Raw genomic sequence first — 26,944 nt, 5'->3', positions numbered from 1 at the left:
GTCGGGATTCACAATTCTGTACCTGACAGCAATTTTCACACCAGCTCATAATAAAATGCTTCTAGTCAAGTTCAGATTTATTACCATTCTACCGTATACAGCCAAATGAAAGAATGTTCCTCCAGAGCAAGGTGCACAAACCGGTACATATAACTCTCACACAACACAAAGTAATGTTACCACAAATAAATTAACAAATAATTAAATGTATTCCAGAAGAATTGACATTTAGGTGCGACAAAAGTAGCAGATGATTATCTTAGACATTTTTGTTATGATCACAAGACCCTGTTGGACATTGGTATTGTGGAGTACTGCAGGTTTGGTTCACTGGCGAGACTGACAGCAGACAAGTTGCATTGCCTCAGATGTGGCGAGGACTAGTCTTCTTGTTGTAGCCTCCCAGAAGAGGAGATGCCAAGGTGGTGTGGGAGTGAGCAGAGGCCTCTGTGGACACACTGGTGTCCATGCTGGTTTGGGGGGGGGGGGAGGGGGGTGACCCGTCCTGTCCGTGTGCTGTCCTCCAGTGTTCGCTCAGTGCTGCCCTCCAGTGCTCACTCAGTGGAAGAACAAGCTGGGTCAGGACAACATCCCATGCATCATCATTCTACAGGCCATGCCATGCCATTCAGGGACTTGTGCTATATATATATATATATAGTGTCTGTTTTCTGTTATAACCATATGTGCTGTGTGTCATCAGCATGTGTTTTGCACCTTGGGCCTGGACGAAAGCTGTTTCATTTAGCTATATTCATATATGGTTGGCTAGTGATTAAACTTGAATTCGAATTTAGCATTAGGTACATTTACGACACAAGTTAAAAAGTAAACAGTATAATGCTACTGGTGCCTCATACATGATGAGACCTGGATGGTGGCAAGGAGTTCAGTAGTCCCATGGTCTGGGGGATAAAGCTGTTTCCCATCCTAGCAGTCCTCCTTCTAATGCTCTGATACCTCCTGCTTGATGGTAGGGGTGTCAAAGAGATTGTAGGATTTCTGTACATAAAGTGATGAACATTGTCATTTGTTCCTACTGCTGTTAAACTTTGTGTTTTTCTGTCAATAGGTGACCCTTCATACAGGACTGGAAGTTCCAAATCATATCAAGCAAGTCAAATCTTCACTATCCTACAGCCCCAAAAGCAAGACCAAGTACTGACACTTCAGTAACCAGCAAAATGACAGTCGATTCAGGTATAAAAAGTTTCAAAGTTCCCAATACCAAATGCAAAAAATAGACTAAAATCCCTTTAAAATTCTTTGCTCCTGAAGTTCTCATTAAATCTTAGTTGCACATCACTGCTATGATTTAAAACTCAAGAACTACTGGCAAACAAATAGCATTCAGATCAGTTTACACTAGTAATAAGCTTTAGTTACACATATACCAACCTGTTGTGTCAGAGAACATGGATAACTGAAATCTCCACTCACACTGCAAGCAGGCTTGCACCAAGCAGTCTGTTATTATTTTCTTTAAAGAAATGTACAATACATCAGATTATGGAATGATAAAAAATTCATCTCCAGTGAAAGATGAAAACAACTCTGACATGTTGGATTTGTTTTCCTACAAGAGATCATAAATTCTTTAGGTCAACAGGAAACATTTGAATGGGGACATTCATATAAACCAAGATAGAATCTTATAGCACAGTCATTCCCAACAGTTGGTAAAGATCAACTGATTAAATGAGGAGTATTAAGCTGGGAGACAGACATGACACTGTAGCTTTCAAATAAATTAGTAACAAAGTGAAGAGGATACTTTACTTCAGCAAATCCTGTCATTTTTTAAAGTTGCAGTGCCCTGGCACACAGATGGGTGTGATGAAGAAAGCAATTAACTAGCTTGCTTGAGCAGCCAGTATGTTTGCTACTTGCTTGGTGCTTCTGTGGTCCCAGTTTTGGTCAATGCTAGGAATGTGCCCAGATTTCTGGATAGCAAGTAAATGCAGGTCTAGTGGTGTAAAGGTATCTTGGCTTCCCGCCACTGCTTTCTGTTTCTCCTAGTTAAGACATTTGATATATTTGATTTGATATGAAGTATGGAACAACAAGATAAAGAGAACAGGGTTTTATCTAGCAGATGAGGAAACCACTGGACTAGAAAGGAAGGAGTAAGCTGCCTAAGGACAGTGTTATTAGGAGGATTGCTTTACTTTCTCCAATAGTTTGACCCATCGAGCAGACTTGATGCCACTGTTGAGATGCCTGCTAAAGCATCAGCCCTTAGCAACAAGCATGGGTAAAGAGGTTAACTAGTATTTGGGGGGATGTATTTGGGTTTGTTAATATAAAATATGGGTAAGTTATTTTTTAAAGGTATATAGGACTTAAAATCAAATTTCTCTAGAGCAGGTATTGATAATTTTCCTAAGTACTGCCTTTAAATAATATTCTCTTTGATAGGAGGAAAATATTTAAGCAAAAAAGATTCAATGTGAATTGCCAGAATTACTGTCTCTGGTAATTAGCCTGCACTTTTGCAATGTAAAACTGTAAAATTGCTGTTCCAGCGTTCACGAGGACAAATATAAAACTGGTTACTAAAATAGCTTTAAGCCAGTATCTACATGACATTGGTTCATTTTTCTGATTGCTGAGGTGCCATCATCAACTTTGCCTTTGAAATTGCCGTCTACATACATCCTCAGCGATGGGAGACACCCGTGATTCTGTTCCTTTGATAAAATCCCAGACATGGTTGAGATTCTCCAAGGAGCCAATTCAACTCGTGCTCCTGTGCACCATCATGTGGCTGACTGGAGAACTACACTTCCAGATGCCCAGTCCAACCTTGGGTGGGCCAAAGGATCACTGTAAAATTAGAAATGCACACTGAAGTTCTTCAGAACCAGAATCAATGCATTTGTTTCCATTTACTTTGCTGTATCAACCATGAAGTATGAGAAGATAGTTTACGGGAAACTATGTGGAAAGAAGAGGTACAGATATAAGCTAAATATTGAAAAGTTTGTATAAATATAATAGAGGTGTTTTGTGATTGTTACTGCAAGTGTCTGTTTTGCTAATGTTTGTCAGTTTGTATAGTTTCCAAGGTAAAGTGCTGTTAGTGGCAGACACCAGGAATGTTTAAAATATTGCAGATGAATGTTGCTTTGCATGGACAGTTGAACAGAATTTGCTGATGTTGTGGATACTATTTACCTGATTATGCACATTGGTGACACTACTTAATTTGATGATGTGCAAAATTTTGATAAGGTTTTAGATAGAATTACTTTAACTATAAAATTTTAAAAACTCTTAACATTGACCTAGGTGATCAAACCTTTGTTTAAGTAATGAAGGCACAAGATTCTGCAGATTAACTTACAAAATGCTGAAGGGACTCAGCAGGTCGGGCAGCATTTATGGAAATGAATAAACAATCGATGTTTCGGGCTGAGACCCTTCATCAGAACCATTCTGCAGATACTGGAATCTGGAACAAATGGACAGGGCTTGCTGAGTTCCTCCAGCAGTTTGTTCTATTTGCTGTTCAATAATGATATTGGTGATACCAGCCAATCATGAAGCAGGCACCGCTGACTGTTATTTTCAGAATGGGTCTGCATATTTGAGGTCCAAGAGATTGGATCTCAGCAGGTGATCTACTAAATTTTGGGAGGTGGTCAGGAGCAATTCTGACAGAAGATCTTACACAAAAGTTGAAGCAGGAGATTGAAATAAACCCAAGAATATTCTATCCTGTGTCTAATTTCCAACCGGAAAGGTTCCTTCCCACCCAAAGGGTTTGCACGTCCTTACCCTGTTAATTGGTGCATTTAAAACCTGCAAGCTTACCTATGTGGGAGAAGTGAACCCTCGGCACTGCAGCTAGTGGGTTCAACTGAAATTAAATTTGTGTACTCTTTGAGCCCTCTAACTGACAATAGCATTTTAATGATCCAATTTTGTGAAACCTATTTCTGGATGATTGTGCTAACTGGTGAAATCAAGCTGCAAAAATTTTTAGACTTGAGTTGATTCTCTACTTCTGAGCAGGCTTGCTGGTTATAGAGAGATACAGCATGGAAATAGGCCATTTGCCCCAACAAGTATATGCAAACCATCAAGCACCCAATTGGACATTAATCCTACCCAAGCCCAATTTATTCTCACCACTCAACCCTGTACATATTCTACCACGATTAGGTGCCATTTACTAACCTAGAGACCTGTACATTTGGGATGTGGGAAGACAAGGGAGCACCCAGAGGAAACTCCTGTAGTCACAGACCAGACAAATTCCAGCCAGACACCACTGGAGATCAGCAATGAAGCCAGGTCACTGGAGCTATGTGAGACAACAACTCTACTAACTGTGCCACTGTCATTTCAAACAACCTTGTGCAAGTGGCAAAATTTAGATGAGGAGAAATGAGAAAAACAAAATTTTAATTGCACCTAAATTTTCACTGTCAAAACACTGCACCTTGTAAATCATGTTATGAGTAATCCTTTGTTAAACGCTTAACTACACTCTCAGTGGCCACTTCATTAGGTACAGGAGTGTAACCCCATGTGGTCGTTTGCCGCTGTAGCCCATCCACTTCAAGGTTTGATGTTTTGTGCATTTAGAGAAGCCCTACTGCACACCACTGATGTAACTTCAAAAGCCTTCTATTCCTCTGAACATCCTGGGACCCCTCTGTTTATCACATATTTCCCTGCCTCGTTTGCTCTTCCCAAAGAATTACCTCATACACTCAGTGGCCACTGTAATAGGTACAAGAGGTACCTAACAAAGTGGCCACTGCGTGCATGTCTGTGCACTTCTGCTGCTGTAGCTCAGTACTTCAAGGTTTGACATGTGGTGCATTCGGAGATGCTCTTCTGTACACCACTGTTGTAATGCATGGTTATCTGAGTTACTGCTGCCTTTCTGACCTGTCCAGGAGAACAACAATTCTGAGATACTCAAACCACCCCATCTGGCACCAACAATCATTCCATGGTCAAAGTCACTTAGATCACATTTCATCCCCATTCTGATGTTTGGTCTGAACATCAGCTGAACCTCTTGACCATGTCTGCATGCTTTTATGCATTGAGTTGTTGCCACATGATTGACTGATTAGATATTTGCAGGTGTACCTAATAAAGAGGCCACTGAGTGTATATTCCCTGTTTACTGGAAGTTCTGTGTACATTAATGAAGAGTAAAACCAGTTAATTAGTGCATTCTTTACATTTCTGAAGTAATTGCTTATGAATTCAAACCTAATGTCAGCAGTAAAATAGGTAATCTGGGCTCACACTCCAGGTCAACATTATTGGAGATACTGTACACAGGACAATGTTAAATCCAGGTTAGGGAGATGACTTGTTCAATAATTCCATTTAAACCAACATTGCTTAAAATAAAACAAATGCTTGGTGATTCCCCATGTGACAGACAACACCTGCCTTTTTTATTTATCTTCTCCTTTCCCACCATCCAGCCACCCAAATGCTCTTATAAGACGAACCAGCAATTAATTTGCATTTGATGCATTGCATTGGTGTATTTTGCGTCAGTGTTCGCAGTGGACAACGCTAGCAAAATACCAGAACTGTGAGAGTGTTGGGGCAGACATTTCCAAGGAGAAGGTGCTTGGGAAGATGAAAAGTCCAAAGGTAGATCAGTCATTAGATTCTGGAATGGTTCTGGGGGACTGGAACATCGCAAATGTCACTCCTCTCTTTATGAAGGGAGGGAGACAGAAGAAAGGAAATTATAGGCCAGTTAGCCAGACTTTAGAGTTGGGAAGATGTTGGAGTCCATTATTAAGGACGAGGCTTCAGGGCACTTGGGGGCACATGATACAATAAGCCAAAGTCAGCATGGTTTTCTAAAGGGGAAATCATGCCTGACAGATCTGTTGGAATTCTTTGAATAAATAAGAGGCAGAATAGACAAAGGAGATTTAGTGGATGTTGTTTATTTGGACTTTCGGAAGGCATTTGACAAGGTGCCACACATGAGTCTGTAAAACAAGATTAGTGCCCATGGTATTACAGCAAAGATGCTGGCATGGATAGAGCATTGGCTGATTGGCAGGAGACAAAGAGTGGGAATAAAGGGGGCTTTTCTTGTTGGCTGGCAGGTACTACTGGTGTACCACAGGGTTCTGTGTTGGGATCTTTTCATATTATATGTCAATGATTTGCATGAAGGATTTGATGGCTTTTTGACTGAGTTTGAGGACGCTTCGAAGGGGTGGGTAGCGCTGAGGAAGCAGGCTGTCTGCAGAAGGACTTAAACAGATCAGGAATTGGGCAAAGAAGTGTCAGGTGGAATACCATGTAGGGAACTGCATGGTCGTGCACTTTGGCAGAAGTAAAAAGGGTGGGGAGAAAATTCAAAAACCAAAGGTGCAAGTCCTCGTGCAGGATTTCCTGAAAGTTAACTTGCTGGTTGAGTTGATGGCAAGGAAGGCAATGCAATGTTAGCTTTCACTTTGAGGATTAGAATAGAAAAGAAGGATGTGATGCTGAGGCTTTATAAGGCAGTGGTCAGACTGCACTTGGAGTATTGGGAACAGTTTTGAACTCCTAAGAAAGGATGAGCTGGCATTGGAGAGAGTCCAGAGGAGATTCACTAGAACGAACCCAGGAATGAAAGGGTTAACTTTTGAGGAGTGTTTGATGGCTCTGGACCTGTACTCACTGGAGTTTAGAAGAATGAAGGGGGGGGGGGGATATCATTGAAACCCATCAAATATTGAAAGACCTAGATAGAGTGGATGTGGAGAGGATGGTTCCTATATTCTAGGACCAGAGGGCATAGTCTCAAAATTGAGGGACAGTACAGAGATGAGGAATAATTTATTTAAGCAGAGGGAGATGAATCTGTGCAATTCATTGCCACAGACAGCTGTGTAGCCCAAATCACTGGGTATATTTAAGGTGGAGGTTGATAGATTCTTGATTTTCGAGGGGGTCAAAGATTATGGGGAGAAGGCAGGAGAATGGGGTACAGAGGGATAATATGATTGAATGGTGGAGCAGACACGATTTGCCAAATGGCCTAATTCTGTCCCTGTACCTTATGGTTTTATGGTCTAATGCCAAGGTTCACCAGAAAGAGGTTTATTAGGATCATTGTATGGATCAGAAACTTTGAATCTTTTTCATTATAAAAAGCTAAGAGGAGATTTAAGAGAGGAGTTTTAAACTAAGTTTTGGTATACGGTCAATCTATTTCTGAAAAAGGTAGCTAAGGGAAAAATTACCTAGGATTATTTGCAGAACGAAGGGATATATTAGGAGATGCTCATTTATGGGGAGAGTAGTTAAAATGTACAAAATCCAACAAAAATGATGGACACAGAACACTTAATGCTTTTAAAATAGATGTGCAGTTATCAATATGATCACTCAAAAATAGACACAGAATACTTACAAGCTTTTAACATGGATAATCATTATCAATATGATTGAGGGCTGCCACAGGAACGAATGCTGACACGCCCTGATTCTATAGTTTTGGAAGAACGTGGTTCACTACGTCAAAGAACTGAAGTAGTCCATAAGCTTTTCATACCACATCAAGGACTGCATTAATCTCAGAAGATGTTGAGTGAATAAAGTCCTCTGAGGTTGCCTGATGCAAACTCCATCAGATAAGCTATTAAAGTCCTCCCTCCCCCACCTCCTCTTATTTTTGTTTAGGGAGAAAATGTGTTTGTGATGCTGTTAAACTGCTTTCTCATTGGGGCTATGTATTGGTTGCATTAGTGTCGAGATGGTTTGCAATGATAGTGTACCTCAGAAGAAACCCATCCTCCTTAGATCAACAAGTATATGACACTCTAGAATGTAGGGTAATGCTAAAGTTGCAAAATTTTTAAACCTCATTCTTCACAGTGTCAGTCCTGTAAACTTTTTTCCTAAATGCAAAATCCTTAAAGCTGTTTAACTCCTTAATGACAAGTAACAAGGTTCAATCTCGTTCTCAAAACGGGTAGTGTTGGCAAGTTTTAATGTCTTAAGCTGATTTTATACAAAACCTCTTTTGAACGCATTGTTCTAAATTATTATTAGTGGACCACAATACATTTAGAAATTTGTAAGCAGTATTGAATAAGGCACAGTATACCACAGGACAGATGTTATTTGCCAGCTAAACCACTGCCACCCGTCAGAATGGTGACCAGTATATACTTTTGTTGGCAAATTTGCTGTATAGCACTGTTTGCTAGAGGGAATTACTAAATATAAATTATGAAGATTGTAATGTAAAGGATTTTATATAAACATTACAGTCTAAGGCAATGAGCCAAGAGTAAACAGATCTGCAATCTTCATTTCTTAAGAATTTTTTGTTTGAGTTAACCTATTTCAGGGTATGACTCGTATATCTATAAAATAATAATTTAATAATATAATGCACTGGCATTGGAGTAAAAAAATTGTAACTGTGAATACTGTTTAATGTAAAATGCGTCTCATTTGTGTGTTAGATAACTTTTTGATTCCTTATAATATGAACTTTGCATTCTGTAAAGTGTTAAATTTTATAGAGAACATATTTATTATATATATATTTAGCCAATTATTTTAACTGATCAAAAGTATTACAGAATATTGTTTGGTTACATATATTTTTTTTGTTAACACTTAATAATTATTAAATGGCATTCTATGTTTGCAGCATTTTAATAGCACGGTATCTGTTTGTCGGCTGACCTATCACTACCAGGCTTCAGGTGTGATAAAAATTCTAATAATTTTTCCCTTGTTATTATTGACATTGAGCACAGGAGAACCTGCCTCAACCACAACTTTTAAAGCTAGAAGATACATTATTCATTTTGTATTTAGAAATATTGATTACAGGTTCTTCAGTGTTGGCCCATTCTGGAAATCCCCACACAGAAGAGCCCCAGCAGTTTATTTTAGCTGAAACTCTGAACATGTGAAAGATGGGTTCAAACCTTTTGAGGAAAACCTAGTTTCCTCAGTGAAGTAAGTTAGGCAGAATATAAAAGGAAATGGCCGTTTTTGGTTATTAATTAACACTGACCTTGAGTTAGTAAAATCTGCTTGGTCCCAGTTAATATTTATTGGCCATAAGACATAGGAGCAGAATTAAGTCATTCTGATTTGATTCTAAGTTGATTCTGCTCTCCATTCCTTGATTTATTCTCTCTCTCAACCCCAAGCCTGCATCAAAAGTTTGATATTTTTTGGTGTTGGTGATGATGTGACTGTTCAAGGACACAACTGTTACTTACATCTTGGCCTAAAGCTTGATTTTGCTCATAAAGTGGGACTGGTAAAACATAAGATCAAACCTACCAGCATGAACTCTTTGCCTCAACTTCACTGTGAATATGCTATTTCATTGGTCTGTAAATCAGACACATAAAATTGATCAGTAAATTGGACAAATAATCATTATTTCTAGACAGAAAATGTGGCTTTTTATTCTTTCAAATTGTAATTCACTTTTTAAAAAATAAGTGGCTTTGTACCTCTTTAAATTTAAAGTCAATGTTTTAGAATCCAGACAGTTAACACTGCAGAATTACTTGCTCTCATTGAGAGCAGAAATCTTTGCCTGAATAATGTGCAAGAAAGCTGGATAGCTTATGGATCATTCCTCTCCACATGCAACTGTCTAAAACTTTAAAGAGCACAATGCTTTTTATATTGAAAGTGCAATTTAGTACTGTGCAGTTTGTACTTAACCAGCATTGACTTGGAGATGGTCCTGGCCTCTCTAAAATGAATGAATTCTGTCCAGTTAGGGTTCCAGTGTACTTTTTAAAAACTCTTAAATGTTAATTCAGTCATAAATGATTTAAGCGGCTGGTCCGCTGGTTCTTTTTGTTGTAACTGGTGGGTATTTCATTAACACTAAACTTTTTTATGTACACTGGAGAGTTTGGTACTTTTTTGTGTTTTATACAATTCTGTGACTCTGTCTACTCAGTGCTCTCAAACCAGGTATTGCATAAACAGTGAATATTTGTCCTGTAATTGGTGTATGTTCATAAATTGTGATGTGCCAAAAATGTATGTTGTAGTTGGTTAATTAAATAAATCTGGCTATTACAGTTTATACTGGCTTGAGTTTCAATATATTATTTCTTCGATCATACGCTAAATTTGCTGGTTTATGGAAAGAAAACATTTCTCTCAATGCATTGTGTGAGGAATTGGAAAAGTCTAGAATCAGAAAGGCCTTTCTCAAAAAGAACTAATAATTCACAGTTGGTCAGGATGTCACACAGTAGCTTGTCCACCACTCCCAGATGTTCAGATTTTTCAGGTAAGCTGTTGAATCTTACTTCCAAAACTCTGAGCTTTATTCTAGTTGATAGAAGGTTAAATAGCCCTCAGGCTACACCAGTGCTTGGATAACCATGCAGGAATAGTGACAGAAAAGGATATGTTTTGTGTAGAATCAATACCATTTGCCAGAGTTTGTGCTGAGATTTCTTGGCTTTATATATCTCAGAATTTCTTTAAATCTCCACTCTACTGCAGTGTGCAAGACTGCTTTTTTCAGAGCATCTCAGAATTAAAAGCTCCTCTCTTGGGCTGAGAACTGGAGTTTTCAGAGACATATGCACACAAGCATGCCCTTTGACCACTGTGTCCACCACCAACCACTGATCCTATTTACCATGCTTGGCCTGTAGACTTGCATGCTTTGGCTACTGCATTTGTCCAAATGTTAAACTACTCATGCCTTAATTGAAATCGTTGCCCTTTGCTTTGGGAAGTATTCTCATACTACCTACCCTATCTATTGTTCCTCATGACTTGTAGGTTTCTGTCAGGTTCCCCTCACCCCCAGCCTCATCCACTCCAAGTAAACAAACCCAGCCTTTCCTGCCTTCCTTCACCATTCACAAGCTCCATCCCAGCCAACATCCTTGTGAATTCCTTCCACACACTCTCCACTGCAAATGAACTTTTCTCTCAGCCTGAACATAAAGTTTCCTTTGTCCCAGCCTCCCCATTCAATGGATCGTTCTCCATAATTATTTATTTAGTGATACAGCGCAGAACAGACTCTTTCAACCAAACGAGCCGTACCTCCCAGCAACCCACTTATTTAACACTAGCCTGATCACAGGGGGTTTACAATGACCCATTAGCCTACTAACTGGTATGCCTTTTCTGGACTGTGGGAGGAATCTGGAGCACCTGGGAGAAACCCATGTAGTTCACAGGGAAGATGTTCAAACACCTTACAGATGGCGCCAGAATTGAACTCCGATGCCCTGATCACATCACTCTAACTGCTAATTTGTATCACTTCCAATGGGATTCCGCGGGCGATACATTTACCTCGCCCTCTCAGCATTTCACTCTTCCCACTCCAGGCCCTGGCTGCCTCCTTCATCCCTTCACAATAAAACGTTTCTGTCATAGCTTGTCATCTTTTTCACATTGGTGTTTGTCAGTCTTTTGTCTATAAGTGTATAGTTTTTCATAAAATTCTATTGTAGAACATGGAACTAAAATACAGGGCAAGGGAAGAAGGTTAATGAGTGGAGTGGCGTTACTGAGATAGTACTTCAGCTGTAGACGGAGAATTTCACTGAGGGTTTGTCTGTTGAGTCAGTGTGGGTGGAAGTCATAAACAGGAAGGGAGAAATCACTCTGGGGAGTATTCAGCAATAGATTAGATTTAACTTTATTGTCAAATGAAGTGCAGTTAGCATCTAATCAGAAATGCAAAGAATAGTGTTATTTACAAAATAACTGTGAATAAAAAGTAAGTGCTACAGTATACAAATATAAAAGTACTGAGACAGTACAATATGGGTGCAATACTGCTTAACGCTGTGATGTGAGGTTCAGCAGGGTCACAGCCTCGGGGAAGAAGCTCTTCCTGTGCCTGCTGGTGTGGGGGCGGAGGATCCTGTAGTGCCTACCAGACAGGAGAAGAGTAAAAAGTCCATGGTTACGGTGAGATGTATCCTTGATAATGCTTCTCACCCTGCCCAGGCAGCATTTATGGTAGATGTTCTCAATGATGGGCAATTGGGTGCCGATAATCCACTGGACAGTTTTCACCACACGCTGGAATGCTTTGCGGTCTGATATGGGACGATTGCCATACCACACTTAGAGATGCAGTTGGTGAGCTTGCTCCCAATGGTACAGCGATAAAAGTCCGTCAGTGTCCTGGGACAGGGGTGAGCTTTCTTGATGCTCCATAGGAAATAAAGGCGCTATTGTGCCTTTTTGATCAGGATGGAGGAGTTCGGAACCAGGTGAGATCCTTGGAAATCTGGACACCAAAGAAATTGAAGCTTCAGCTCCACTGCAGATCCATTGATGTAGATGGGGCGCAAGTGTGGCTCCCAGCATGCCTGAAGTCCACAATGATCTCCTTGGTCTTCTGGGCATTAAGGGCCAGGTTGCTGTCGGGACACCACACGGCCAGGTGCTGGAATAGCAACAGAAACACCGAAGAACTGAAGGTTTCAGCACGAAACGTCAACTGTACATAGATGCATAGAACTGAACATAGATGCTGACTGGCCTGCTGAGTTCCTCCAGCATTTTGTGTGTTACAAGCAACACTAAGGAACAGACTGTGAGGCAGGTTTTAAAAAATAACACTGTGACTTCAACTTCCCTAATAGTGATTGGTACCAACTTAAGACAAAAGAGTTAAATGAGGTGGAATTTGTTAGGTATGTCTAGGAAGGATTCCTGACACAATATTTCTTTACAAATTATTTCTTATTTTGCTACGTCTGCTAGAAAATGAATCTCGATAGTATATGGTAACACATATGTACTTTGATAATAAACTTTGAAATGTGAACTTTCTCACTTTCCAGTGTAGGTGAAGGGTCCTTGACTTAAAGATACTTTTTTCTCCCCCCCCCCACCCCCAGCTGCTTGATTTGCTGATGTTTTATGTTTCTATTATGATCTACTGCTATTTTCCCCCCAAACCAGAACTTTCATCTTAACAACCACACTGTCAATTTGGCATCATTGGCAAACTTCTTAACTGCGGTCCGTATCTTTAAGTCCAATCTATACATTCCACAAGAGTCATGAGGACTAGTCACAGTTCTGTGGAACTCCAATGCATACAACCTCCTGCCAATTACTATTACCATTGCTTTCTCCCATTGAGCTTCTGTTTATTCCAGTTTTCCATAATCCCTTAAATATTTACCTTCTTAATCACATTGGACTTGACAAGCTCTTTGCTAAAATCGATTTAGAAAATGACTCTTCTCAGGCTTCCAGCCAGGTACAGACTCCATAACATTCTTTGTTACTTCCTCAAAAAGTTCAGTTGCATAAACCAGAGCTGCTATCCCTTAATAAATTCATGCCAGTTATCCTCAATTAACCCTTCTAAATGTTAGGGATGGGCAATAAATGCTGGCTTAGCTGGCAACGCCTACATCCTGTTAATTACCGGTAGTAATAAAAAAAACCACTGGCCTATAATTACTGAGTTTGACTTGCCCTGTTTTTAACAACACTACATCAGAAAGCTTCTAGTCCTCCAGATTCACAAAGAGCATTATTATAGTTAGGGCATGTGCAAATTCCTCTCTTGCCTTTTAAAAGTCAGGCATAAATTTTTATCTTGGGATACATCCACTTAGAGATGCTAGGTCCATTGTCTTCGTTTATCATTTGCAAAATTTCACATTCTTTTGCTTCTGTGGCAACAATGAGCTCATTAATCAATTTTCAAAGTGAGAAACATTAATAGAAACCTAGTTTGAAATTAAAATATAAATTAATACAACATCTCTTCTGAGCCTTAATATTTCAATTCTCTTTTGCTCTTCCAAAACATCATATCCTTGTTCACCCACCTGTTTTGATTACTAATTGATTCGACACACCATTGTGGGCCGAAGGGCCTATTCTATGTTCCTAATTCAAAGCATTCATAACTTTGCACACCATTGTCCCCAACACTTTGGTTTGCGAACCTGTTTGAAAATGTCACCTCTGATCATTCAGTTCTTCTTCACTACTGGGCTCTGGATTTCAATCTAACTTTTACATTCAAGTGGCTGGGTGGGTTTTGAAGTCCATGCATCACCACTGAGCCATGGCAGGAAATTACATAAAGTGTACAGCACAGTACAGGCCCTACAACCCACAATGTCGTGCTTACCTTTTAATCTACTCCAAGATCAATCTCACCCATCCCTCCTACATAGCTCACCGCTTTTCTTTCATCCACAGGCCTAAGAATCTCTTAGATGTCTAATCTATCAGTCACTACCACCCCCCACCACTCTCCATGTAAAAAGACATCTGCCTCTGTCATCTGCTCCCTTTAACTTTCTTCTAATCACTTTAAAGTTATGCCCCCCACATTTATCCATTTCCACCCTGTGGCCAAGGCTTTGGCTGTCCTATCTCTTAAAATTCATACACCTTATCAGGTCACCTCTTATCCTCCTTCCCTCTAAAGAGAAAAGCTCTAGCCCACTCAACCGATATGCTCTCCAATCCAGGCTGCATCCTGGTAATTTCCTCTACAAAGCATCTATCATTTCTATAAGGTGACCAGAACTGAACACAATACTCTAAACGTGGTCTAACCAGTGTTTTATAGAGGTTCACATTACCTCACTGCTCTTGAAATCAATCCTCTTACAAATGAAGGCCAACACACCAGCCTATCAAGTTCTGTGGCAACTTTGAAGGATCTATGGATACAAACCCCAAGATCCCTCTATTCCTCCACACTGCTATGAATCCAAGACTTCCCCATTCCTCCCACTATAAAGAATCCTGTTATGATGAAGCAGCTCAGTACCTATCAAAAGATGTCCTAGGCTGACCAACTAACAACTGAAAACTCAAGCCTATTCTCACCCAGTGCTTTGCTATTGATTCAGGACTGTGCGGGATTCAGTAACAAATTATTCAAAAATAGTCCAAAGCTTTATGTCCCAAATTAGCTCTTTTATAGTAATATTAGCATTGTACTTTTTTGGGACAAAGTGCAAACTTGAAAGACTGTAGCCAATGATCCTAATGCTCGGAAGAAACATCCTGTTCCAGAGCTCATATTCCAGAAATATGAAACTTAGCAGGCCTTATTGAATGAACTGACAGATACATAGCTGCCAGCAATCACAGCCATTTTGTAATCTGGAGAATGTCTGTTGATTTATTTATTATTTGTATTGTTTTATATTTGCAGTGTCTTCTTTGCACGATGGTTTCAGTTTTTCTGTGTACCTTTTCATTGATTCTATTGTATTCCCTTGCTCTACAGTAAATGAGGAAAACCAATCTCAGAAAAGTACACGTTGACATATACTGTGCAAACTTTGATAATAAATTTAAACTTTGAAAGTGCATTTACCCATTTATAGGTTATTTATCTGTACAACAAACTGTTCCAATGATTTCCTGTAATTTTCAAATAAATCCACTTCTTGGGTCGGCATTTTTTGACCATATTTACCAAAAACAACTGAAATAATATAAAAGATAAATTTTAGGTGCAGCAGCTTTGATAATGAATGAAAATCAATCAGAAATACTTTTAACACACATCACAATGAAAACAAACACGCACTGAGTGCCATGTCTGCATATAATAATTTATTTTTCCACGCATTTGGAACTGTACAAAACTATGTGCGTTTTGACGAACTGCTTTTGAGTTTCTTGATGTCACTGTCACTGAGGATTAACGCTCCATTTTTAAATCTTCCCAGCTGTCCAGTGAGGGACCTGTCAGCCTTTTTGTTCCGCCTGTGGAAACCAAATTACAATTAATGTCAGCAGTTAAGCGTCTTTGCTTCCTATAACATGATACTTATAACTAGCCAGGTTAACTGTGAGTTGTCTAATTGACTGGAGATTAATTGATGGATTTTACATAAAACATACAACAGGTTCCTTGGCCCACGATGTTGTACCAATCTCTTAACCTACTCCAAGATCCAACCTTTCCCTCCCATGCAGGGAAGATTGAAGATGTTGGAATCTGGAGTAATAAACAAGTTACTTGAGGAACTCCGTGGGACAATTAACATCTAATGCAGAGCAGAGGAGTTGTTAATGTTTAGGGTTGAGACTCTATTACATCAGAATGTAATTTTTGATCCCAACTGACCCATGAACTCTGTATTCCACAACACGCACATATAAAATATTACAAAAACACGAGCTGTACTAACAAAAATGATGTTAATTAAAAGAGACAAGCAACCAGAGATGAGTGGAAATAGCCACTAATATGGCATGACATTAAGGTGATAGGAGGGATTGGGTGGCAGGGTGGAGCTATGCCTCTATCAAAGGAAGTGTACAGTACCCCTTCCTCCATTAGTCTACAGGTACCCTTGGGCAAGATGTAGCACCTGCTTAACCCCCCGATCAGGGTCACATGAAGCCAGGGGAGTAGGTGGTAAATGTTCATATGCATAGCGCAAATCTTGATGTTGAGACCACTGACGCCAGACAGACAATCTTTGAAGAGTATTGATAAAGGCTGGGATCACCATCTTGTAACAACACTGCCCAGAAAGTAATGGCAAACCACTTCTGTAGAAGAATTTGCCAAGAAAAATCATGGCTAAGACTATTACCACCTATGGCATATGACACAGCACATAACGAATGAATAGAGAGAAGTCAGTGGTAAGTTTTATTTTATAAACACAGAGTGGGAGGTACTGCCACTGCCAGGGATGGTGGGTGAGGCACATATATTAGGAACTTTTAAGAGACTCTTAGATAGACACATAGATGGCAGGAAAAAAGGAGGGTTACGTGGGAGGGAAGGGTTAGATTGATCTTGGAGTTGGTTAATAGGTTGGCACAACATCAAGAGCCATAAAGCCTACACTGTGCTGTAATGTTCAATGTTCTGTGAAAATCTAACAAAGAGGGACACATATCTTCTGCCACACACAACAGGTATCATAGCTTGCTCACCTTTCGTCTACTTTCTTTTCCCTCGATGGGACCAATTTTGCATTCTGAAGTGAAAAAGATATGATGTGACTGAATGATTATGCTGTCCCTTAACCAATAAACAAATTATAAAATAACAAATTACAAATATTATTCAAATATATTCTGAAACATGTTTCACAAGGATGCAGCAATGTTGAAGCTCAGGATCAATTTGTTCTGTTGAAAACATGTCCCAACAATAAAAGAGCACTAACCATTTTTACTTGTTTCACTGTAGACTTATTTTTCATCTTTTCCTGGTAAGTTTTATAATTTACATATTCGCGTTTTGGGGGCTGAAATAAAAATAGCAAAAGGGTTGTTAAGTTTAAATTGTGATTTTCAAATTTAAACATCTATGATGATTACAATGTTGGCAATTTTCAGTGTGGCACATAGGGTGCCTTGATAGCATAGCAATTAGTGCGACGCTATTAGAATTCATAGTTCAATTCCGTCAGAATTCTGTCTGTAAGGAGTTCTCCCCATAACAATGCCAGTTCCCTTTGGGTTCTCAGGTTTCTTCCCACAGTCTAAAGAATTCAAACAAATAAAGCAGCAAACAGAAAATGGAAATAGGATCAAGTTTCCCAAACGTGTTTGAATGCCAGAGCAAAGGGCTAGACTCCTCAGCCCTCTTCTAACTTTTCTCTCAAACACTGTAGTTAGTACAGGTCGATATTCTCCTATGTGGATCGATCTCGTGAAGAGAGACATTGGTATGAAGAACTACAGCAGGACACAAACAAATATGCATGCATCAAGGATCAAATTCATTCACTATATACGACACACTTACATGCATTAGGAACTTGCTGTGGTGTATAACAAAAACAATGTTCAACAATTAAAAAGAATAAGGAATAATATAAAAATTAAAGTCGGAGGTTAAAGTTCAGATATGGAATAAAATGTGCATAAATACATGAATACCAGCATGTATTTACAAGGTAAATTATAAAAGTAGTTTAAAATATTTACAGTGCAGTAATGAGGGTAACAGATAGAGTGGGGTGGGGTTAACTGGAATGGTTGACCAGATTAACTGCCTGAGGTAAGTTTTTGTTTTGACCTACCCTAGCACCAAGCATAATGGCTCTTTCTTGTTCTAATATCCTCTGTTCTTCTTTTTTGTATCCTGTGATGCCAAATCTGTGCACTTCCAGACGGGCCTGTAAAGCAAAAGGCAAAAAGGCACCAACAGTGAGGCTTGTGGAGTCCCATGAACAGCGTTCAACTGACAGCTCTGGAGTGAAGAACTGGAGGCACAATGCGAGCTTCTTCTCAGTGAACCTGGTCAGCGATTCTCCCACGGGTCCGCCAACCTACTGAGCTCAATGGTGTCTGCCTACAAGGGCTGGGTGTGTATGCTTTGCAGATACGGTAAGTGGGAATGAATTAGTGTGGGCAACCTTTCTCACACGGCACAACCCACTCACACTCTCACCATTCTTCCTGGTTGTGACCAGCAGTCAGTCACTCTGCAGGGGCTGACGGCCGAAGCCCTAGATCTATGAGTCTGAAGTCAGAGGCCTGGAGGCTTGTCCTGGGATTGGAAGACTGTCTGTGTGAGTGGGTGGGGAGGAAAGAAAGGGGTTTGTTTTGCCGTTGTTTTGTTGATTGTTGATGTTCTGTTGAGCTATGATGGCACCAGAATATGTGAGCTGTCCCCAACACATCCTTAGGTGGTCCTAAATGTTAACACAAATGACCCAATGTGCCCGTGCAAATAATCTGAGCCCCTCCTTCCACTACCTCCACATGATGTTATAATTTCTTCCTTCCAAAAATCACTATAATAGTTTTTAACCTTTATAAGACCTGTAAAAGCTTGACAAAACATGAGATGTTTCTGAGTGCCTCGGCACAGAAGACTGAATCAATGGATTACATACCAAAATCAAAGTAACTGATACAAGACTTACCCTCTCCAAACTGAATGCATTTTGTTTCGCGTTGTTCTTCTCAGCTGTATCTGTCACCTAAATGTGTAAAGATATAAAGTCATTGTTTCAACTTTTAAATCTGCTGAAAAGGCACTTTTTGTTGCAGTATTTTCCTACAGTATAGACACCTGTCCCCCTCTATACTGTGCATAAAGGAGTAGTTTAGCAAGGGGCAGGTAGATATTTGAGTCTTTCAGAAAATTAGTCAGCGTCAACCATTTTCAACAGTACTGTCCCCGAGGGGAACCAGTTGCACAATAACTGAGGAATATCAGTATTAAACAAGAATCTTCTCCTACGAGAAGGTGGTCTCTAGGTCTTTTAAGTCACATTTTAAGCTGCCACATAATTTGCACCCTATGTTTATTTTTATTAATTTATATATTTAGAGATACAGCACAAACAGGCCCTTCCAGCCCAACAAGCTGCACCACCACCCAACCCAGTCACACAGAACACTTTACAATGACCAATTAAACTAACTTGTGTTTTAATGGTATTTTTATTTAGAAATACATTACGGTAACAGCCTCTTCTGACAGAATGAACTAACACTGCCCAATTACACCTATGTGACCAATTAACCTACTACCCATACACCTTCGGAAAGGGGGGGGGGGGGGGGGGGAGAATACTAGAGTAACCAGAAGAAACCCTTGCAGGTCACGGGCAAACTCCTTACAGACAGCAGTGGGAATTGAACCCAGGTCATTGGCACTGCAAAAACATGATGCTAACTGCAACGCTGTCGTGCCGTCTCCATCAATTTTGCAACACAATAGCCTGGAAATTTCCAACTCAGCAAACTAATCATTAAACCAGACAGTTAATGGCAAATCTCTCACTCCATCACATCCTTCTTGCAAACTGGATATAAAGTTTAGATTGGTTCTAGACTGCCATTACTGAGTCACAGAGTTACAGAAAAGTACAGCACAGAAACAGGCCCTTTGGTCCATCTAGTCCATGCCAAAACCATTCAAACTGGCTACTCCGATCAACCTGCACCAGGACCACAGCCCTCCATACCCCACCATCCATGTATCTATCCAAACTTTGCTTAAATGTTGAATGTGCACCATTTGCACTGGTGTTCCAACATCTCAAACAACTTTAACATAACATTCAAAATCCTGTACTCAATACTTCTATTTACGAGGATGAATGTGCCAAAAGATTTCTTTACAACTCCATCTACCTGTGACACTGCTTTCAATAAATTATGGACCTGCATTCCCAGATCCCTTTGTTCTGTTCTACCACACTCCTCAGTGCCCTACTGCTCACTGTGTAAGACCTACCCTGGTTGGTCCTACCAAGTGCAACACCTCACACTTGTCTGCATTAAATTCCATCTGACATATTTCAGCCCGTTTTCTTGAGCTGATCCAGATCCCTCTGCAAGCCATGACAGCCTTCCTTGCTGTTCACTACACCCAACCTTGGTATCATCCACAAGTTTGCTGATCCAGTTAACTATATTATCATCCAAATCATTGATATAGATGACAAACAACACCAATCCCTGTAAGACTCCACTAGTCACAGGCCTCCAGTCAGAGAGACAGCCATCTACTACCACTCTCTGGCTTCTACAAAGCCACTGTCTAATCCAATTTACTTCCTCATTTTGAATGCCGAACAACTGAACCTTCTTGACTAACCACCCATGCGGGACTTTGTCAAATGCCTTGCTAAAGCCCCTGTAGACAACATCCAACTTTTCCGATAACTTCCTTGAAAAACTCCATAAGATTAGTTAAGCATGACTTACCACACATGAACCATGCTGTATATCCTTAATCATTCCATGTCTATCCAAAGACTTACATATCCAGTTTCTTGGAATACCTTCCAATAACTTTGCCAGAATTGATAGCTTATATTTCCTGGTTTATGTTTAGAGCATTGGTTAACCTTCTGGTACTCTCCTAGCGCTAATGTAATGCCCTGGTTCACATGGTTCATCTTTTTTCTCTGGATGCTTTTCCGTTCTCTGTGTAAGCTGCTTGTTTGGGTTACTGTTGAAGACAAGAGATCAGAGAAATGTGTGCCATCCAGTGGGGATGAACCGATTCAGGGGAGGTTTCTCTGGTGAGGGACACTAAGGTTGGACTTGGGCCTTTTGAGAGGGGAGGAGAGAGAAGACGCTGGGGAGAAGAGGTCATAGGAGTCGACCCGGAGTGGGGCTGGGATTCGATGAAGCCTGGAGAGATCAAAGTAGGATTGGCAAAGGGGAAACCGTGAGCTCTAACTTGTTTCACTTAGAATGGGCCCTTTTCTTTTTTTTGCTTTTTCTTTACTAACCCTTTAGCCAAATTAAGAATTATAAAGCTAAATCTTTTAATTGCATATGGTGTACTGTCTTATTTTGTGGTACTGATTTGTAACAGGGTAACAAATCATGGTGCATCCACACAAACAGGGCGATTTTGGTGGGGGGGTTGCACTTCAATCTCCATGTCTGGCAGGGCCGGAGGGTGTCTTCCCTAGACTTACACAGCCAGAGTGTTACACGAAGGATGATTTAAATATCTCTGCTCGGGCCCTGACAATTTCTGCATGTCTCCCATAATGTCCGAGAGAACACCTTGTCAGGTTCTGGGAAATTATCCACCTTGATTTGCCCCAGGGCAGCAAACACCTCCTCTGTAATCTGTACAGGGGCCATGAAGTTGAAGCCACTTTGCCTCACTTCTATAGTCTGTGTGTTCATCTCCTGAGTAAATACAGATGGAAAAATATCATTCAAGATCTCTTTTGGCTCCACACATGGATTACCATTCTGATCTTCCAGAGGAGCAAATTTGTCCCTTGCAATCCTTTTGCTCTTAACATCTGTCGAATCCCATAGGAATAACTTAATGCTTTCTCTTAGCCTTCCTGATTTCTTTCTTAAGTGTTCTCTTGAATTTCTTATACTCCCTAAGCCCCTTATTTGTACCTACATACCTGTATGTCCTAGGCACCTCATTTTTTTCCTTACCTGGGGCCTCAATATCTCTTGAAAACCAAGGTTCCCTTCACTTGTTATATTTTATAATTATCTTTTATTCTAACGGGCACAAACAAGCTCTATACTCTCAAAAATTTCACTTTTGAAGGCCTCCCACTTAGCACATGCACCTTTGCCAGAAAACTGCCTGTCCCAATACATTCTTGCCAGATCATTTCTGATACATCAAACTTGGCCTTTCTCCAATTTAGAATCTCAACCCGAGGACCAGACTGATCCTTTTCCATTATTATCTTGTAACTAATGGCATTATAACCACTAAATGCAGAGCGTTCCCCTACACAAACTTCTGCACCTGTCCCGTCTCATTCCCTAATAGCAAATCAAGTATCGCACACTCTTGATGGGACTTCTACATACTGTATAAGGAGTCCCAGTCAATATGTGGAAAGTTAAAATCACCTACTAGCACAACCTTATGTTTCTTGTAACACGCTGCTATCTCTCTACAAATTTGATCCTCTAAATCCCTTGGACTCTTGGGTGGTCTGTAATACAGCCCCATTAATGTGGTCATACCTTTCTTTTTCCTCAGTTCGAATCATTACGCTTCACTAGACAAGTCCTTCAGTCTGTTCTGAAGGAATATTTTCCCTGACTAGTAACGCCAGCCCTCCTCCTCTAATCCCTCCCAATGTCACATCTACAATAACGGATGTTGGAATAGAGTTGCTTGTTCTACAACCAAGCATCATTGTCTTTCCTACAATACTTCCTGCATTGAAATATACACAGTTCAGCACACTAGCCACTCTTTTGATTCCTGACTTTGTTTGGGGTCTTACCAACATCAGTCTCCACAACCTCTCCACCAACTGATCTGACATTCTGGTTCCCAGCTCCCTGCAACTCTAGTTTAAACCCCACCGTGCAGCATTAGCAAATCTTCCTGCTAGGATATTAGCCCCCTCCAGTTCTGATGCAAACTGCCCCCTCTATCTAGGTCCCGCCTTCCCTGGAAGAGAGCCCAATGATCCAAAAACCTTATGCCCTCCCTAATACACCAACTCCTTAGCCACATACTAAACAGTATAATCTTCCAATTTCTGGCCTCAGGTAGCAATCCTGAGATCACAACCCTGGAGGTCATGCACTTTAACTTAGCACCCTGTTCCCTGAGCTCTCTTTGCAGAATCTCGTCACTGGTCCTCCCCATGTCATTGCTACTTACATGAACAACAACTTCTGGCTGTTCACCCTCACACATAACGATGCTGAGGACTTGATCTGTGATATCCCGGACCCAGGGAGCAACATACCATCCAGGAAACTTGTTCTCACTCACAGAACCACCTTTCTGTTTCCCTATCTAACGAATCCTCTATCATCACAGCTCGCCTCTTCTCCCCCTTCCCTTTTGAATCGCAGAGTCAGAGACCTGCCCACTGTGATTTTCCTCCCAACAGTATCCAAAGTGATATACCTGTTGATGAGGTGGATGGCCACAGGGGCCACTCTGCAGTGGATGTTTAAACCCTTTCCCCTTCTTGACTACCACCCAGTCTCCTGTGTCCTGGACCCTGGCAACTGGGAGACAGGAGGAAATGGCTGATAGAAACAGATTCTACAGATGATGGAAATCTTGAGCAACACACACACAAAATGCAGGAGGATCTCAGCAACTTAGGCAGCATCGGCAAACAATCGGCATTTTAGGTCAAGATCCCGCATCGAGGTTGGAAAGGAAGCAGAGGAAGATGATGGTGGTGGTGGGTGGGGAGTTGAGGGGAGAAGAATCTGATAGGCAGTGGAGAGTGGACCATGGGATAAAGGGAAGGAGGGGCACCAGAGGGAGGTGATGGGGAGATGAGGAAAAACTAAAGGGAGGGAGGGGAACAGAATGGGAAATGGAAAGAGAGGGGAGATGTTACCCTAAGTTTGAAAAATTGATATTCATGCCATCAGGATGGAGGAGACCCAAGCAGGATATGAGGTGTTGGTCTTCCAGCCTGAGAGTGGCCTCATTGTGGCAGAAGAGGAGACCATAGACTAACAAGTCAGAATGGAAATAGGAAGTTGAATTGAAAGAGGTGGCCACCAGGAAATCTTGTCTGATGTGGCAGACCAGAGCAAAGGTGTTTGACGAAGCAGTCCGCCAATCTACATCTGGTCTCAACAACGTAGGAGTGGCCATACCAGAGATGGAAACAAGAGGAGAGAGGTTCACAAGAGCTGGTTAGCAGTCGGCTGTGAGAACTTGCGGAAAGAGGATCAGAGTGAGAGCTGCTCATTTGCATTTTCAGGGCTGAACTGATGGAACAACATAATGTGTAAAACATACTTTATTGAGCTGCTCTGTGACAGGTGCAGGCTTCTCTTTCTTGCGAGCACCCGTGAAGCATACAACTTCCACCGGCCTCTTTTGGCCTACGGTTACCGTCTGACGATCCAGCTCTTTTCCTCCCTCGTCCTTTGTGCTTGCTGTCCAGTCATCCTCAGAATCAAGAAGCTCTTGATGCAGCCTTTCCAGGCACTTTGGAGTCTGACCAGAAGAGATCAGCCTTTTCTTTGTGTGGAAATCACCTGTCCTGGGCTCTCCATTAGTGGGTAGCACTGGTTGAGGCTCAGAGCCAAACGTTTTCTCCTCTGTTTCCTTTAGTTTGCGTTTTCTCCCTTTTAGTTTTGGTTTCTTGTTCTTCTTTCTATCCACATCAGCTTCCTCTGTAAGTCAATGTTAAATAAAAAGTCAATAAAGGAGACTGGGAATGAATGGCTGTTTTGGAACAAATGGTCACGATGCATTTCAGGTTTTCTACAGAGGTACCGTGGAGAGCATTCTAACTGGCTACACCACTGCCTGGTATGGAGGGGCCACACACAGAATCGGAAAAAGCTGCAGAGGGTTAAGTTGGATTTTCTGTATAATTGTTATTTTCTGTGCAGTTTAACAGTTTCTGCCTGCTTGTATTTTATATAACTACCAATATACATACAGCCGTTAGGTAATGGTCACAGTATGTATTTGCAGTTGCTCAGTGGTTACAGTTCTTTGTATCGTTCTGCAAGCTTTTCTGGCATCACATTATTTGAATAGGGGCTCTTCCAATTGATCTTTGACCCTTGATCTTTAAAGATCAGCTTTATTTGCCACATGAAATCCATATCATTTGCGTCAGCATGAACACATTCTCAGGGACAGACCCATAGTATAGGTGTCAATCACTTGAACTGTTACTGCACTCCCTCTATCATGACCTGTAAATACAGAGCCAACAAATCTCAGTGACTCCTGAGAGCTCTGTGAACTCCACAAGTTCTCGACAGTCTGACTCCAACACACAAAGCACTCTGCATATGCTGTGGTCAAAGCAACACGCTGGAGAAACTCAGCAGGTCGGGCAGCATCCATGGAAATGAGCAGTCAGCATTTTGGGCCAAGACCCTTCGTCAGGACTGAAGAGGGAGGGGGCAGGGACCCTATAAAGAAGGTGGGAAGAAGGCTGGTAGGTGCCAGGTGAAAACCCAATCAGAGGAAAGATCAAGGGGTGGGGGAGGGGATAGGCAGGAAAGGTGAAGAAGGAATATAAGGGGAAAGCACTGTGTAGAAGAAGGCAGAATCGTGAGAGGTGATAGGCAGCTGGAGGAGGTAGCTACAGAGAAACTTGGATGGGGGAAGGGAGAGGGAGGAAATTACCAGAAGTTGAAGAATTCAATGTTCATGCCAAGGGGCTGGAGACTACCCAGACGGTATATGAGATGTTGCTCCTCCAACCTGAGTTTGGCCTCATCATGGCAGTAGAGGAGGCCACTTATGGACATATCCGAATGGGAATGTGAAGCAGAGTTGAAGTGGGTGGCAACCGGGAGATCCTGTCTGTTGTGGCCAACTACAACACACAGCAGCAGAGTCTCCGGCTCACGGCACAAGAGACCCATCCCTCGAGGCCTCACGTTCATGATCGAGTCCTGAGGACCGGATCTGAATTCCATTGTCCAGAGCGGAGTTTGTGAATGTCTGCAAACCCGCCAGGAAAAGCCTGTGGGTATGCTATCTTGGCACTGGAATGTGTGGTGATATTTGCAGGCTGCCTCCCAGAACACCCTTGGGTGTTAATGCAAACAACAGTTAACTGGATGTTTCGATGTACACTTGACAAATAAACATGACCTCCGGTACTCTCTGTGTGGAGCTGTGAACATCTGGGGTTACCCCCAGGTAATCTGCTTTCCTCCCATAATTGGTTATGGGGGTTCATTATTGTCCTGTGTACTGAGGTGCAGTGAAAAACGTGGCTTTGCCTGCCATCCATACAGATCATTTCATAACATCCGTACATTGATACACTGACAGTCATCAAAGATCTCACTGTTAAAGGACTGGACGTCGTCATCGGATTCCGATGGACAACCGAAGACATTGATACATTACAAGGACAGGCAACAGAAGGCAGAGTTTATCAGTTACAGATAAAATACAGTGCAGGCCAACAATAAGGTGAGGTCAAGGGCCCATCTTATTGTACAAAGATGTACCACATGCACAAGAGACTGCAGATTCTGGAAATCTGGAGCAACACAGTAAGTGTTGGAGGTATCAGAATCAGGTTTATTACTGATACACGAAAGAAATTCAGGGTTAGGCGGTGAAAAGAAATCACATTTCGAGTCCAAATGAAGGGTCCTGACCCGAAACGTTAGCTGTCGATTTCCCTCCATCGATGCTGCCTGACCGGCTGAATTCGCCCAAAGCAAAGTGGTTGTAGGTTAAATGGCCACGGTAAGATATCCCTAGCGTGTGTGTGAACGGACAAGGGAACACCAGCTCCACTCCTCAACCCTCAAACGCAGCCCGACCCCGCCGACCGCTTTCAGCTCCTTCTGTACCGACCCGTACGGGTGGTCGGCGTGGCCCCACCATCCACTCGCCCAGCCTCACTCCCTCACTCACTCACCGTACTGATAGAGCTGACCGAGGATGCAGTCGAGCAGCCGCCGCTCGGCCTCGCCGGCATCACGCTCACCCATTGCAGCTGCCTTCCCCATGTCACGCCGACGTTTTACGTCAGTGTCTGATGTCACTGCGTTTTCCGACGTCCGGCGATCAAACCGG

General features: G+C 41.5%; 2 protein-coding genes across 3 annotated transcripts in view; one reads left to right on the top strand and one right to left on the bottom strand.

Annotated features, from left to right (window-relative positions):
- The window catches only part of trim67 (tripartite motif containing 67), a 52,263-nt gene extending 42,200 nt beyond the window's left edge, over positions 1-10,063 (top strand). For both annotated transcript variants that reach the window (XM_073056598.1, XM_073056597.1), the window contains exon 10: positions 1,073-10,063. In XM_073056598.1, the coding sequence (XP_072912699.1) occupies positions 1,073-1,165 (93 nt within the window). In that variant the 3' untranslated portion in view covers positions 1,166-10,063. The remainder of the gene's footprint in view (positions 1-1,072) is intronic.
- A 5,494-nt stretch (positions 10,064-15,557) lies between these two features.
- On the bottom strand, positions 15,558-26,899 carry fsaf1 (40S small subunit processome assembly factor 1). The gene is made up of 7 exons (XM_073056596.1): positions 26,787-26,899; positions 24,176-24,555; positions 18,858-18,914; positions 18,009-18,104; positions 17,148-17,228; positions 16,912-16,955; positions 15,558-15,723 (listed from the first exon to the last, which is right to left on the bottom strand). The coding sequence occupies exons 1-7, from the start codon at positions 26,875-26,877 to the stop codon at positions 15,603-15,605; spliced, it is 870 nt and encodes a 289-aa protein (XP_072912697.1). The 5' UTR covers positions 26,878-26,899; the 3' UTR covers positions 15,558-15,602.
- Positions 26,900-26,944: the final 45 nt, after the last annotated feature.

The sequence above is a fragment of the Hemitrygon akajei genome, chromosome 9 (assembly GCF_048418815.1).
Source record: "Hemitrygon akajei chromosome 9, sHemAka1.3, whole genome shotgun sequence".
Taxonomy (NCBI): Eukaryota; Metazoa; Chordata; class Chondrichthyes; order Myliobatiformes; family Dasyatidae; genus Hemitrygon; species Hemitrygon akajei.
Note: the sequence above shows the minus strand (reverse complement) of the source record. Positions and strands in the feature narration are given on the sequence as shown.